Source organism: Panthera tigris, chromosome A3, assembly GCF_018350195.1.
Source record: "Panthera tigris isolate Pti1 chromosome A3, P.tigris_Pti1_mat1.1, whole genome shotgun sequence".
NCBI lineage: Eukaryota > Metazoa > Chordata > Mammalia > Carnivora > Felidae > Panthera > Panthera tigris.
The window spans coordinates 65,990,883-66,006,414 of NC_056662.1; the positions used below are offsets into that span (position 1 = coordinate 65,990,883).

Consider the following 15,532-nt stretch of genomic DNA (forward strand, 5'->3'; position numbering starts at 1 on the left):
CTCTCTCTCTCTCTCTCTCTCTCTCTCCTCTCTCTCTCTCTCTCTCCTCTCTCTCTCTTTCTCTCTCTGCCCCTCCCCCTCACTCTCTAAATAAATAAATAAATAAACTTAAAAAAAAAAAACCTGTTATGGGTGCTGACATTTTTCTCCTTCAGTTTGAGATCTCAGTTCTTGGTATAATGAGTGATTTTTGACTGACACCTGGACATTTTTGTATTATATAATGAGACTGGACTTTATTTAAACCTGTTTTAACTGATTTTCCATGATACCCCTGTGGCAGGGGAAGGACAGGTGCTGCCTCCTTCCTAACAGGTGGAGAAGTCTACTCCCTACTCAGCCTCCATCAATACCCAAGGCCAGCAGCTCCTCCTTACTGCTGGACGTGGTTGGAGTTTGGATTCCCCACACGGTCTCTCCAGACACTGTGGTGGAGGTGACATTGTTATCCCTGGGTGGTGAAAGCCCTGACCCTTCACCAGGCCTCCTCCGACACACCCCACAGAAAGGGGGCAGGGAGTCTCACTCCAGCCAGTTGGGAGTTCCTGGGGATGGAACTCCAGGTTTCCTGGGGTTCTCCACTGACCCTGTGGGCAAGAACGGGGCCTTGTTACTGTCCAGGGATTGGGAGGAATGGAAGTCTCAGCTCCTTACTTGGCATCGTCTGGCATCACCTCAAATACAGGAAGGAGGATAGCACCTCATTACAGCATGGCAAGGATGGAGGCCTAGGCTCCCCACTCAGTCTCTGCTGGCAGGGACACAATTTTCCCTGTAGTGTTTGGCTGGAATAGAGAAGCTATTGTCTAAAAGTTTCCTGCCTTGTTAGATTGCCCTTTTCTTCATTCTCTGGCTAGAGAGAGCAGGTTTTTGTTGGGGCTTTTTTATGTGTGCTCCTTTTGGCATTTCTGGGTTGCTGGCTTCCTTAGCTCCAAGTCTGAATAGATCTGGTGAAAACAAATAAACAAACAAACAAACAAACAAACACAAAACACACGTAAGACAGAACTCACCACCATGTTGTTGCTTACATCCCAGTGTCCCTAACCAGTCTGCTTTCTTCCCTCCACCTTTCAGACTCTTCTTATGTTTGTTTTACAAATAATTTTCCAGGGTTTTGTTGTACTTCGTTAGAGAATAGAAGTGTATCTACTCCATCTTCTCAAAAGGCAGAGGTCCTGGGTTTTTTGGTTTTTTTGTTTCTTGTTTTTAACATCCAAAAGTTCAGACAGAATGTTCATAGTTTCTGCTACTAATTCCCTAGTTGAAATGTTAGATTGGTTGGGTCCTTGATAAAATGGATTTCCCCTTGAGGTAGAGATGTGACTTAGCTCTTGTTTTTATTGGGGATGCTATGTAAGAATATTTCTGTGTCCTCTGATGATAACACCTTCAGGGGAAGTCTGGAATATGACACAAAGGCTTTTTTTTCTCCTCTCTAGAAGGTACTGAAGTCCAAAATCTAGATCAGAGAGGTTACATGGCAAACACACAATAAACACTCAATGAATGAATCAACAAATGAACAAACTCAGGATTGACCAAAAATTAAAAGCACTGATGTCTCATCACTTTGTACTTAGGGACTTGTTGGGTTATGCTATGCGTCTAGCTAAAGTGAATAGGCTCTTCATATGCAATTGAGATGAAGTATGAGTTAGTACAACTCTTCTGGATAGAAATTTAGCAATACTTACTAAGGCTCAGTAAGTAAGCCTTACTTCTTTGCAGGTTCAAACCTCAGTAATCCACTGTCCTCAAGAAGTGAGAGTATAAAAAAGATTTGTGTACACAGATACCACAACGTAATTGTCAACACCACATAACAGAACACCCTAACTTGTAGTTCCTCAACAGATGGATTGACATCCATGATCTATCCGTTCAGTGGAATAGAGAACATCTTTTGACCCCTGTTCCGGAGGAGTCATCAATCCCTTTTTAGCCCCTCCAACCCCTGCAATGCAATAGGGGCCCAGGCTCTCTAGCCAGACTGAGGAACAGGTGACTGAGTATTAAGTATCTACTTTGTGTAGTGTCAGGCACTTACTAGATGCTTTCTACATTTGCCCTCATTTTGTTAATCCTCTTCTCCTTTCTGTAGGTAAGTTTTATTGTAGTAATTTTTTAGATGAGAAACTAAATTTCAAGTTCGCAGCTGAAGAGAGCAGGCCTACAATTCTGACTCGACTGCCTGAGTCCAAAGCTTATGCTCATATAAGGCTGCCTCTCTTGGATAGATTTATCCCCATTTTAGAGATAAGGAAACTGAGGTGCAGAGATGTTCCTGATACATTCTGAAAAATCCTTCAAGTGTGTTATGAGAAGGCTAGAAGAGAGGAGGTATGCAAGAATGTCACTGTGTCCCTAGTATCACAGGTCCCTCTCCCACCAGGGACATTTGCTAAACAGGACCACAAAGGCTAGCACGAAATAGTTACAAAGGGAAGTCAGCTGTGAAGGAGGAAGGAGGAAGGAGGTATCCGTCTCATCTATTTAATGGGGTGACTCTACCTTGTAAGGATCTGCTTCCTTCCCCCTCCAGCTGCCTCAGTCCCTTCCCAGCAGCCAACAGGATGAGGTTGTTCTGGGAGCCCACCCATTAGATCCATCCAGAGGGGCAGCTCTGGATGAAGAAGAGCCAATGCAACATCCAAAGATCTTCGGGGGGCAGGGGAGAGAGAAGGCAATGGTTAACTTCCTTCCTTCCTTTTCAAATGGCAGAACAAGGTGTCATTCCCAAAATGCCAGGGGAGACTGTGCTTTTTGCTTGGGCCTGGGAGGCTTTCAAAAATGCTACCTAATTAAATTTTCTGGCAAAGAAAAGACAGTCACCAGACTCCAGGAGAAAACAGTTACTTTCCTAAGCTAGACAATGTTGTCATAATCTGAACGTGGCCAGAGAAGAAAGGTCCAAAAAGTGATTTCACTCAGAAGAAGAAATGCATCAAAGCAGAAAGTGACTGATTACTGGGAGTCTACCCCTGCCAAAAGAACAGGGCACAGCCAGGGAGGGTCATAGGACCTGTGATGGAGCAGGCACATGGAAACATCTGTCCTAAATAAACAAAACCTTCACGTGGGAGGAGAAGACCCCTATTGGACAAAAATCAACTGCTCTTCATTTTGTTTCATCAGCTTTATTGGTCATATACCCAGGATTCAATATATAAATCTTTCAAAATAACTAGATATTACAAGAATAGTTTACAATTCAGCTCTGATTGCACAAATACTTGACACAGGAAACCATTTTTTACAAATACATACGTTTTCTTATAAGAATACTTCAATAAAGAAAATAAGTCTCTATGCGTCTTACAGCAAATCTTAGGCAGTTTTTTCCCCTTTCAGCCATCATTTCAGGTTTTTTACCACAGCAAGTCCACCACATCCAATAGACCAAATCACAATCTGCTGCTACTTCTCATTTTCAACTGTTACTGAGATCCGCACTCTTAATTAAGAGTTTTTAGGCTTCTTTTTTTAATCTTTCCTGATCTGAAAGAATTCACATATTTAAACTAGAAGAGGTCATTTAAACACCATGCCTTCTAAATATAGCTTGCAGCAAAATGGGTGCTGGGTGATCTTCTCTCTCCTCACTTAGGCAAGACCAGCTAGTAGCTTTACCCCACTGTGCCAAGCAGGAGGGATAAAGTCCTTGCGTTCCTAATAGTTTCTAAGCAGCAAAAACAAACCCTAGAAATAAGAGTTAAATACAAATATTAAGAAAGCTAAAACATTTGCTAATGATTAGAATAAAGAACACTTTAAATTCAAAGTCTCTCCTAAGACAAAGAAGACATAAAAGAAAGGATGTGGCAGTAGTTTTACAAAACACTGAAAAACGAAAAAATGCTAATCACTTAGGTCAGTTGGGTATCATTCCCAAAGTGCCAGAAGACACAGTATCTTAGACTCTATGGCTAGCTGAATTCAGTATCTGGCATCCTTCTTATGCCTTGTGATAGTCTAATACTCACTTGCCCAGGGTGGGGGCAAGCCATCATTCGGGCCAGGGGAACTTTGTGGAATACTGACCACCTTTACCTAAAGAGACAGAATCCACCAGGAAAACATTTGGCATTTACGCCATTCCCTCACTGTCACTGAAAAGTGTGTCTAGTTGGCAAAGCTTCTCTTACTTTTCCGGTAGCATGAATGCAAACCAAGAGACCAGCAGCATCCTACAGTCAAGTTCCTGAGTACCACACTCCAGCTGTCCAATATTCTTGAAAGGATTCTTTAATCAAGCCCTTGTCCAGTAAGAGATTTAACAGTACTTGGGGACTACAACTATGTCCTGCTTCTCTTCTATTTCTCTTGATTTCTCTTTCTCACCCCAGGGTAACAAATCGCTATAGGTTTTTACCAAAATACTGTTGCAGTTGGAAAGGAGTTATTTCGCATTACCGAAAGTGTTTAATCACATTATGACGGGTCACATTCGCATACAACTAGATGGCCAAACAACGTCTACTGCAGTGATTTTGCAAATTCCGCATAGTCAATGTATCCATCATTGTTTTTGTCATCGTCTCTCAAAACACCATCTATTAGATTAATCAGTTCGGCTTCACTCATTGGTGGTGCCTGTTCATTCGCTTCCTACAAAATACAAATTAGACAACGATGAGTCGCACGTTTTACTGGAAGTGCTTAGCTAAGGTCTAAAATGTCCATGTTCGTGTGTCCAAAAACTCTTTCCATGTAGTATGTGGCTACTTCTAGGAATCTACAAACCACATATCAGATATAGAGTCAATTCATAAAAATCCAATTTAGAAATTATATTTGCCAGTGAAAAAGAAAGATGCAATCAAAGCAGGTCCTTGCTTATTTGTTTTAAAAATTACTTTTCCCTCTTTTCTAATTACAGAAGTAACACATGTTCACTGGAGAAAGCTAGGTCTGGCTTACACAGAATTATGAGGTTCATAATTCCCACAAACCCATTCTAGAGAAAAGCTGAGAGCTCGTGCTCTCTCGAGGGTCAGCTCTGGGTGCAATGTGCCCTTGTAAAGTGCAAACGGTCTGCACTGGACAGAGTCCTGGGGTCAGAACAAGAGGAAGGCACTGCCAACCAGGAGACCATGTTACAGTCTTTGAGACAGAGGTGTTTCCCCTGCTCCGGAGGGAGCTGCAGCAGGGCTCACTGTGCTGAGTGCTATGCTAATGCTGTTCACATTCTGCCAATTCTTCCTTTGCCACCTCTCCCACATGTACCCTTTGCTCTCCTGTCGCTACCACCAGCCTCGCCTTCTGGGACTGCTGAATCCCAGGTCCTCTCCCTGATGCCAAGCTCTCCCCGCGTCCATCAGTCTGCCTCCCACGGCAAAGGACCTTCCCGCGACACTGCCACTCTTCTGCACAAAGCCATTGTTAGCGCTCCCCACCACCTTCAAAGCAAACCCGAATCTGCTCTCCTGCTAGCCACCAGGAGCACGCTCGCACCACCAGCTCTGCCTGTCCTCCTCTCCACATTATAGACTGAAGTGTGGCAGGGCAGGACAGACACTAGACCTGGACACATCTGGATTTCAGTTCCCTCACCTCTAACATGGGGGTAATAACAGTGCCTGCCCAGGCCACTCCCAGGCTGCTGCAAAGACTAAATGCTCTGTAAACCGCTTCATATGGAGCACTGAGTAGTATCACACAAGTCCTCAATTATTACTGAGTCCCTTGATCCCTTGGTTTGGCACCCTTAAATAAAACAGCTTCTCCCCTGCTCCGCATTTTGATGTGGTCTGTCCTTCAGGTGCTGGTTCTCAAGCTCTGGTGTGCAGTAGGAGTCCCTGGAGATTCTGCCTCAGTAGGTCACCCTGTGTGAGAAGCGCCTCCGAATAGGAAAAGAGGCAGAACGGAGCGATGAGCAGACAAAGAAGACACAGCAATACAGTTGTACAAGGACAGCACAGGTCATCAAGACTGAAGACTGAACCTTTTGGGGGGGGGGGAGGGGAGAGCACTTTCTGAGATGCTGCCCACTGAGCTACCGCAGACCTACCTCCTTATGGACGTGAGTGATGGCTGTGGACAGCTCCAGGCCATCAAGCAAATTATTGCCATCATAATCATGCATTTTGAAATAATGGAGCTGCAGTTCTTGTGGGGACATCTCCGCCTCTGGTTTGTTGATGACACCTTCTAGATGCTCCATGATATGCCTAAAAACCGACAGTCAGGCTCAGACCACTTGGCAGCAACCCCGGGATCACACCAAAACGTTAAGAACTGAAAAGTTCAAGATCTTAAGGTTCACTCATTCCAGAAAAACAGAAAGCGTGGCAAAGCACACTCAAGGATGATAGATACAGGCAAGGCCATGAAAGGGGCAGGGAAAAGTCAAACAGTTCACCTGCTAAGCTGGCAAGATTATGGGTGTTTTCCTCTTTATTATTAGAATGCTGTTATAACATCATGGGAGACTAGCAATTAAACACACTTTTTTGAACCAATTCAAGGAAAACAAATTATGTGTGAGCCTAACTGGCCCAGGACAAAAGTTGCAACAAATAATTCAGTGTTAGAATGTGACAGTAAAAAAAGGAAAAGCTCTAGTCAGTCCAGAAACCTTAGTTTTATCCTGGATTCTGTCACCACTACTGTATACACGTGTGTGAGAATATGTGTGTGTGTGTGTGTGTGTGTGTGTGTGTGTGTGTGCGCGTGCGTGTGTGCACGCACGCATGAGCATGAATGCAGAGGGGTTGTCTGTATGTCTGTCTGTGGTGAAAGAGAGACAGGATGAATTCAGGCAAGTCATTTATCTCATCTGGGCATCAAGATCCTCCATCTATGAAATGATGATGGAAAAAGACTGCCTGATTTACAGGTGGCTATAAGGAATAAATAATCACTCTTGAAAAACGTCAAGAAGTTGTACAAACAGTAGAAGGGTGGCTACCGACTGCAGCTGCAGGGGGGAGGCTCTGGGACCCCAGCCCTGGCTGGATACGTACTCTTGGTCGTGCACTGTATTCTTATCCAGGCCCACGCTGCCAGGATGGGAGAAGCTGGCCCCAGGCTCCTCAGCCCCGGCACCTGGAGCACAGAAGGCCCAGAGCAGACCACACAGGAAGGGGGTTCTGAGCAGCCGCAGAGATCTCATGGTCGCCGGCACCTGGGAGGTGGGGAACATAGAAGGTGCAGGTGAAAACACCAGAGCTAAGGTTCTTTCAAAACGTGACAGTGTGCTGCTCCTGGAGAAGGAACTCAGTGAAAGGAACGAGGTTGGGGAAGAGAACATGTCCAACTGGACCTAAGGCCAGCTCTCCCACTACAGTGTGGGATGACCTTGGGCACTCCAAGTCCCCATCACTCAAAGAGCGGGTGGGAGGGCTACACGACATTTCCTGAAGCTCCTTCAGAATGCCAAACAACTCAATGAGAGGTTAAAGGGATCTGAAGATTACTCCTGCCTACAAGAAGCTTACCGTCTGGTGAAATACTTCCTATGGAGAGCACTAAAAAGGCAGAAAGCGAGGTGTCCTAAAGAAAAATAAAAAACTGAGAGTTCAGAGGAACAAATTTCCTCTGGGTGAAGGAAGATCAGTGAAGGCTGGGGCCACAGTTTGCTGTGGACGTGCAGGGACTGAAGGACTAAGGCAATGCTGTGAGCAGAGCAGAAGGTCAGACAAGTGGGAAAGAAACTCCAAGTGGTGTAGTCAGGGGGAGCCTAGAGGATATGAAGCAGGCAGAATGGTGGACAATGGGGCACAGAGGTTGACCAGGCTCTATGGGATATGGCTTTGCATGCTAGGCTAAGGAGGCTGAAGTTTCTGGAGAACAGATGGGGAGCCACTGAGGATTTGTGAATGGGAGATGAGATCAGAGCTTGGTTTCAGAGTGGCTCATCCAGCAGCACAATGGGGGCAAGGTATTTGGTGGAGCAAGACCAGAGCTAGGAATGTGGCAGTTGAGGGAAGCGATGAGGCAGGTCAGATCAAGGCCTGCAGTAGGGGACACGGGAAAGAGGACATTAACCCCTGCCTCATCCATCTCCCAGGACTGTGACAGGTAACCCAACCACTGTGAAAGAGCAGCACAAAGGAGAGTTACACAGACGTTAGGATTCCATTAAGTACTCCCGGAGTTTGGCTAGACCTGCAACTATGGTCAATAAGATACAGTCAGCTACACAGTAAGTTCCTGAGGGCAGGAGTGCTTCATTCCCAGGATTCCCCACCAAGGCTCAAGCAGGCCTCTACGATTTGTGAAATTCAAAATCCCAGTCCTTCCGGGGGCTTATAGACCAATCTCAAAAAGGTGAAGGACTGCCATACCAACTAAGGCAATGCTGTGAGCAGAGCAGAAGGTCAGACAAGTGGGAAAGAAACTCCAAGTGGTGAAGTCAGGGGGAGCCTAGAGGATATGAAGCAGGCAGAATGGTGGACAATGGGGCACAGAGGTTGACCAGGCTCTATGGGATATGGCTTTGCATGCTACGCTAGGACCATGTTGGTCCTCCATACCAACACAAGGACTACATATCCATCTCCCAAAAGGCAGCACAAATTCTGCTGATAACAAAGGCCAGTGATTTCTAATGGGCCAACGGTAGCCACAAGACCAAACCAACAGCAGTAAAGAGAAAGCTTTAGGGTACTGGTCATTCCTTGCATCCATCACACACACAGCTCACTCCAAAGCTTCTGTACCTGGGGCTGGCAAGGAGCTGTGTGGCAGCCCTCTCACCCATCCCAAAAGGTGGGACTCCAGGAGAATACCATCCCCATGACGTTCAGGAAAATTTCCCAAACCCATTTTGCCTATCAGTGGTAACCCCTTCAACAGTTCCTTCCTCAAGGGAACAACAGTCACTGGGGTGTAACTTCCAGGGGGCCAAAACGCAGCATCTAATCTTACAACTGTATAGGGACATCATAATGCAACATCATACTTAACAGTAAGAAATGATTTTTAATATTTAATGAAAAAGAACAGACTGCAAAAGTCTGTGAAAAATAATTTTGTAAAAAAAAGTGTATGTATATTTCATACATAGAACAATGGCTAAAAATGGTTAAAAGATTATTTTCTGAAATAGGAGGTGTGATTTGGATTTTTCTTCTTTTCACTTTTCTCAGTTCCTACTAAGGATTCTAAGGATTCCTAAGGTCTAATGTTCCTACTATAAATATGTTTTTCTTTATAAATGTGTATTTAATGTGACTTACCCCATAATTTTGCTCAAATATGTATGAATGGAATTTAAAAAGGGGGGGGGCCTTCCATTTAATTCTCATCCATAGAAAATAATTCAGGACCAGAAACTACATTTCCAGTTTTACCAAATAAAAGTGTCCAGACCCTGACAAGGCCACTGCCACTGTATCTGGTACCCGAAAACAAGGTCTCAAGTTACTCCCAGCAGTGACTGCCCAGGCCAGAGCAGAACAGCTTGGTCTAACCACATATCTTAGAGTTCTGAGACAGGAGAGATCAGAGAGGGAAGCCAGTTCCTTCCAAGCCTCTTAGACTCAGGCACAGTAGACATCCCTTTCTCCAGCAAGCCTTCTTCAAATCTGAGTCTGGCTTAGGCGTTCTTCCCATTCACTCCTGAGTGCCTCCCTTCAGAAGGGTCCAGTCTGACAACAGATGTGAATGAGACCTTGAAAACTGCCTGATTACTTGTAAGTGCTCCCTGCTGGACTGAGCTCTATGAGGGCAGGGAGGGAACCACATTCCCAGCAGCAGGCACAGCGCCTGGCACAGGGGCTGATGGTTTCAGCCTGTGTGCCACAGTCCTTAGTGGGCAGTGGGGGGAGGGATTCCCATCTTCACAGATACACTGCCGAGTTTTGATGTCAGTGTAACTGAGCATAAATTTTTTTTTTGGAGATATCTATCATATAGTCGAGTGATCAATGAACCCATAGCATAATTTCTTATAACTATGTGGTTGGAAGCTTAGTATCAAATTGTGTATGTGTGTGGAGGAGAAATAGGTTCTATTTAAATAACACCAAAAAGAAACCAAGGGATAGGTAATACAGTAACTATGGGTCCACATTCTCTCAAGGGAGGCAGAATAAAGGTCAAGAATCAGTTGTTGTGGACATGTCCCACTTTGGTTTGTTGCAGCAGGTTTCTAACAGAACATAACACAAGTCCAATCAATCTACCAAACAGGAGAAACTTTCCCTCAAGTGCTACAGCGAGAACAGAGAATCTGCCACCTAACAAATTAAACTGTCACATTCAAAAAGAAACATAAGCAACTCCCCTTTGCCTGAAGAACATGTTGCATCACCCATACTCCAATGATTTAGTTCAAGGCCATGAGCAAACAGGCTGTTAGATAAACCCCAGCAGTTCCCAAGCTCACTGCCTTTTTTGATAAATTATAGAGGCCAGACTCGAAAAAAATCCAAAGGAGAGACTTCTGAAAGAGATTTCAGAACCCAACCCCTGCTTTCAGACATCCTTGACAAGGAGAAGCCTCAGTCCTGGGAGGGAAGTACCAGACCAGGCTCAGTAGCCAGTCTCAGTGTAACAGGGCTCCCCTCACCACTCCAGCAGCCTCTTCCAGGCTCAGAGCCTTTGCTCCAGTAAAGGTTAATGCTCCAGCAAAGGTTAATGTTCCATTAACCTGTCTGCCCTCTTCCTTCCAGGCCCAGTTCAAATGTCATCTCAGGATTCTTCCAGCCACACCAATCTTTCTCTCCTCTGACTTCAGTCTGCAGCCTCTCACAACATATAGTCACATATTGTTCTTTTCCCTCCCTCTGTGAGGGCCAGGACACTGTCATCTCAGTCTCTCCCTTACTCTACCAATCACAAAGTGCTAAGCTGACTGGAGAACAGCACATCCTCAGGTCTGATTCAGGGCAGTGGGTTTTGGCACCTAGATATGCTATTCCCTATCACAGAAGATCTGGCCTAAGCTGGAAAAATAACCCCTTTGGAGCTCTCCTACCAGGGCCTGCCTGGCCAGCTTGGTCCACCCTCTCCTCCCATTGTGTCATTAGCCCTATCAGCATGTTAAGAGTTTGGAGCCAGCCTTCCTCCTATAAAGATTACAGCAGCTGTTAGCAGGTTTTCTCTCCTGCCAGGGGCCCTCAGTTAAGAATTCAAACTCAGGGGTGCCTGGGTGGCTCAGTCGGTTGACTGTCTGACTTCGGCTGAGGTCATGATCTCGCAGTTCACGGGTTTGAGCCCCACATCGGGCTCTGTGCCGACAGCTCAGAGCCTGGAGCCTGCTTTGGATTCTGTGTCTCCCTCTCTCTGCCCCTCCCCCACTCATGCAGGCGTATGCTTGCTCTTGCGCTCTTTCTCTCTCTGAAATAAGTAAATATGAAAAAAAAGTTCTTTCATTAAAAAAAAAAAAAAATTCAAACTCAAAAGCAGCCACACTCACTAATATCCAGACATCCTGTACCCAAAGTCAATGCCAGAGAAAAACTGAACGGTACTTCCCATTTACCACTGCTATGGTCCTGGACTGAAGGCAAGAATACAGCCAGGTTCCTAGGCCAAAGAAACTGCTACATGGGTTGGAGATTGAGAATTGGTTCTGAAAAGCAGAACATTTAATAACTTGATCCATATGTTTATTTGGGGAGCCCGAGAAGCGGCCAGGCTTCATTATGCATTTAACCAACACACTCCTTACTAACAGCCTGGTGCCACACAAGGTACTGAGGATAGGACTGTGGCCCAGACAGGTGCCTGTCACACTGATTCCAGCCTGGTGGAAAAGAGAGACTAATAAATAGACCCCTATGGAGTACCGCTGAAACCCTAACCCACACCTGGAGTAACACATGAGGGAGAAAAGGATTTTTTTCAACTAAAGTATAGTACTTCAGGCAGAGAGAAAAGAATGTAACCAACACCTAAGCCTGTAAGAGACTTGGTCCAACCCAGGAACTACAAAAGGTTCAAGAGGGTCGAAGACACAGTAGAGAGGTAGAACTGGATGGAAGCATATGGTTAGCTTGTCTAAATAATTCTGCAGGCTGGCAGGGAACTGAAATCTGCTACTCTGGGATAAGCAGGCCCATTTGATAAGGAGGGTTGTTTGTCCAGGGGGCCTAATCCATTGGAACAGAGTGGGGAAGAGAACTAGAGTAAGGTAAAAACAGAACAGGTCATGAAGGGCCTGTATAAGCTATGTTCAAGAGCTCGAAAGAACAATGAAAACCCACTAAGGACAGAAGGGGAATGGGGGAAGGGATCTGGTGACATTAACAGGTCTGTGTTTTAAGATTATCACTCTGGCTTTCCAGTACAAAACAAACTACAAAGGATCAAAAGACCAGTCAAGATGTTACTGATGTAGTGCAGGGGTGAAATGACGGTGGCCTGAACTAGCTGCAGCAGAGAGGCCATGGATCAGGGGCGAAGTGGGAAGTATCTAAGAGACCTGTGATAGATTCGATTGGGTGGGTGAAGGAGTGCCGAGCCGGGGCGGGGATTGGGGGGGGGGGGGGCGGTTAGAGTGACGCCCAGGTTTCTGGCTTAGGCACCGGGTGAATGGCGGTGCCATGTCCAGACAGGGGATTCAAGAGGAAGTGGGCTTCCCCCAACCTCCCACTCGCTTGGCCAGACAGGACCTGTTTGTTGTGACCCACTCTGGAACACAAGGTACCGGCGGTAGACGACAGTAACGCCCCCAGCCGGGCCCATCTGGCTTCAAAGCCCCCCGCCGCCTCTGTTCCAGGAGAGTGGCTGTGCTCCCGGCCGCCGGCTAAGCTTCCAGAGGCAGCGCAGAGGCCAAGACCCCTACTCAGGCCGCTCCCGCCTCCCAACCTGAGCCGGAGCCCCGAGCCCCTGAGAGAAGCGCCAGGATCCCGCCCCACTGCGGACGCCTGAGTGCCGCCCCAAAGACCTCCTTCTCCAGGGTCGAGTCACAGACCTTAGAGGACGAAGCCCGGGCCTCGGCTCCTCCTGGGTTCACTCACCCTCGCTGCACCCCGTTTCCAAGCAGTTTTCCTCAGACGCGAAGCCTCCCAGCATGAGCCTCGCCAGCCCCCGTCCTTGCAACGCTTTTCCTCGCCCTCCCCGCCCCGCCGCGCTGTGCGCATGCGCGCTCCCCTCTGGCCGCCCATTGGCGCCACAGAGTCCCACCCCTGCCCAGCGCGACGCAGTGTGGACCGCTAGGGTGATTCCACGTGTAAAGGGCCCGGGACCAACTAGGGCCTGGCAGGCGCAGTTCCTCAGCCAGCCAGCCTTCCCGAGGGCGACAGTCGGCTCTAGCCTAGGTTGGGCCACTTGAGCCTTCTCGCCCGGCAGCTTGCTAGGAATGTAGTCCAGCGTGGGACATAGGATGGCTAATGGGGATGGGGAGGATGCTACAGCTGGCTTCCATTCGGCCTCCACCTTTACAGGTTCCTCGGTTCCTCCACCTGTAGGTTTGGAAGAAAGATCATGGGAATCCTAGTTCCACTTCTCATGAAATGCCTAGAAGACGCTGGAGCCAGCTAGAGATCCTGCGATTCCAAGATTGTCCTACTTCCAGCCTCCACTTACTGCAGTCCACAAACCGCTTAAGCTACAAGACCTATTCAATTGTATACGAGTCCCACCAAGATTTCATGGGCAGCCCAGTTCAAAAACCACCTTACCTGTGCAGTTAGTGAAATCACCTTCTATCTCAATAGAAGACAAAGCACTTCAACCCCCTTCCCCCCACCCCCCACCCAAACAGACCCACAAACAAAAGAAACCATAAGCCCCACATAATCCTGCTCTTACACCTTTCCCCCTATACAATACTATCATTCCATGAATATTTATTGACCAGATGGGTAAATGAGTGTGGGACCGTCATTTTTTTAAATCCCTTCTCCCATTTGTGTTCATAAATATACATAATCATTTTTCATATGAGCCTGGATTCAGAAAGGGAGACACTGGGCAAGAAAGAAAGGGGTTAAGTGAGATGATCCCAGAACCCTCCCTGCACTCAGCTTTAGCAGATCAGTGCCTTGAAAGGTGGCCAAGGTAACTGCCATTGACAGTACCCCATTTCTTCTCCCATCTTCATCTGAGATTAAAATCTATTAATCCTCTCCCAGAGAAAAATCCCAGGATCCCAAAGTCCCTGAAGAAACCCTATTAGTTCAAGACCCCCTTCTTTCCTTAGTCTGAAGTTTGGGTTACTTTGATCTAGTTCATTCTTCAGCACTGCATCTGTCATCCACCCATTCTTACATTTGCCCATTTATTCATTGATTCAGTAACATTTCTTGAGTACTTCCTATGTACTAGACACTGCGCTAGGAGCTACTAGATAATACAAATAAGACATAGTCTTGTGTTCTCATTCTATTTAACCAACGCTCCCACTTTTTCTGTGGATCTTAATCTCTACGTCTTTCTCTAGAATTACCAATTGCTCCCTCTCTAATAGACCATTCCCATCATCATATAAGCTTGCCCTCTGGTTTCTATCCCACCATACTGCTGAAACTGCAATCTCCATGCAAATCCAGTGGTCCCTTCTCTGTTCTGTTTTTGCTTGCCCTCTCAGTACTATTTAACATAGTCAACCACTCCCACGTTGAAACACTTTCTTCTCATTTTCTGACATCATGCACTCTTAGCCCTCCTATCTCATTGGCTATTCTTTCTTGAGTTCTTTTCCCTGGCTTCTCATCTCCTGCTCAACCTATAAATATCAAAGTACCCTGGGTACTATCCTGAGTCTCCTCTTTATCTACCCAACTCCTTATGTGATTTCATCTAGTCCTATGATTTTAGGTACCACTTATAAGCAGGTGGCTCCAAATTTTCTCTAACAATGACCTCTCCCTATAATTCCTAATTCCCTAAAAAAGTGCATACTTGACGAATGTCTAACTGGCATCTCAAATTTAACTTGGTATCCCCAAATATTTTCATCCCCAAGCATGTACCTCTCTGTTTTGTTCATTTTAGTGAATATCACTGCCATCCATTTAGTTCTTCAAGCCAAAATTCTAGGAGATATTCTTGTTTTTCCCCTAGCTCCACCGAGGTATAATTGGTATCCATGAAACCATCATCTGCTACCTGTACTTCTGTGAGAGCTTCCTAACTGACCTCCCTGCACCCATTATTGCCCCCATTCTAGTCCATGAATGAGAGCACACATTTATTTAAGCCATTTATAGGTGAATGCGCTGTAACTTGTAGTTGAACCAGTTCTTAACAGGCAAATAATTTGGTACCAGAAGTAGTACACTAAAAACAGACACTAATGTGGAATTAGCTATATGAAGGTTAAGGTATAGCCAGTGGTGAAGACTCCATTCCAAATTGGAAAGTTGGTGAGCAACTTGTTAAGCAGTAGTGAAACTGTCAAATTGCTGTCACTTGCTGGACCAACCAAAGTTGTATTGTAGGAGAAATCTCAGGATCAATATAAAACATTAGTGGTGTTGCCTTTTTTTTTTTTTTTTTTTTTAGTAGCTTTCAGCAAGTGAGTGACAAATCTAGATTAGAGATACCTGATTTGAAAGCAGAGATTAAAAATAAGGCCTTGGTAAGGGCGGAATTCCTTACCTGCAGTTTACAACCTAAACTGACCTAGTCCCAC

The 15,532-nt window shown here is 46.0% G+C and overlaps 1 protein-coding gene across 5 annotated transcripts in view; it reads right to left on the reverse strand.

The window, feature by feature from the left end:
- The window catches only part of MCFD2 (multiple coagulation factor deficiency 2, ER cargo receptor complex subunit), an 84,987-nt gene that overhangs the window by 41,644 nt on the left and 27,811 nt on the right, over positions 1–15,532 (reverse strand). Inside the window, exons 1-5 of one of the 5 annotated variants that reach the window (XR_006215696.1) lie at positions 12,915–13,076; positions 6,969–7,129; positions 6,014–6,173; positions 4,417–4,611; positions 3,110–3,702 (exon numbers count right to left, since the gene is read on the reverse strand). Coding sequence is in view for 3 of the 5 variants with exons in the window: in XM_042981333.1 (XP_042837267.1) it covers positions 4,480–4,611; positions 6,014–6,173; positions 6,969–7,129; positions 12,915–13,061 (600 nt within the window). In the remaining 2 variants the exon portion in view is untranslated. Of the gene's footprint in view, positions 1–3,109; positions 3,703–4,343; positions 4,612–6,013; positions 6,174–6,968; positions 7,130–12,868; positions 13,077–15,532 lie in introns of those variants that run through there. The other 4 variants (XR_006215695.1, XM_042981333.1, XM_007084710.3 and 1 more) reach the window with 4 other exon arrangements.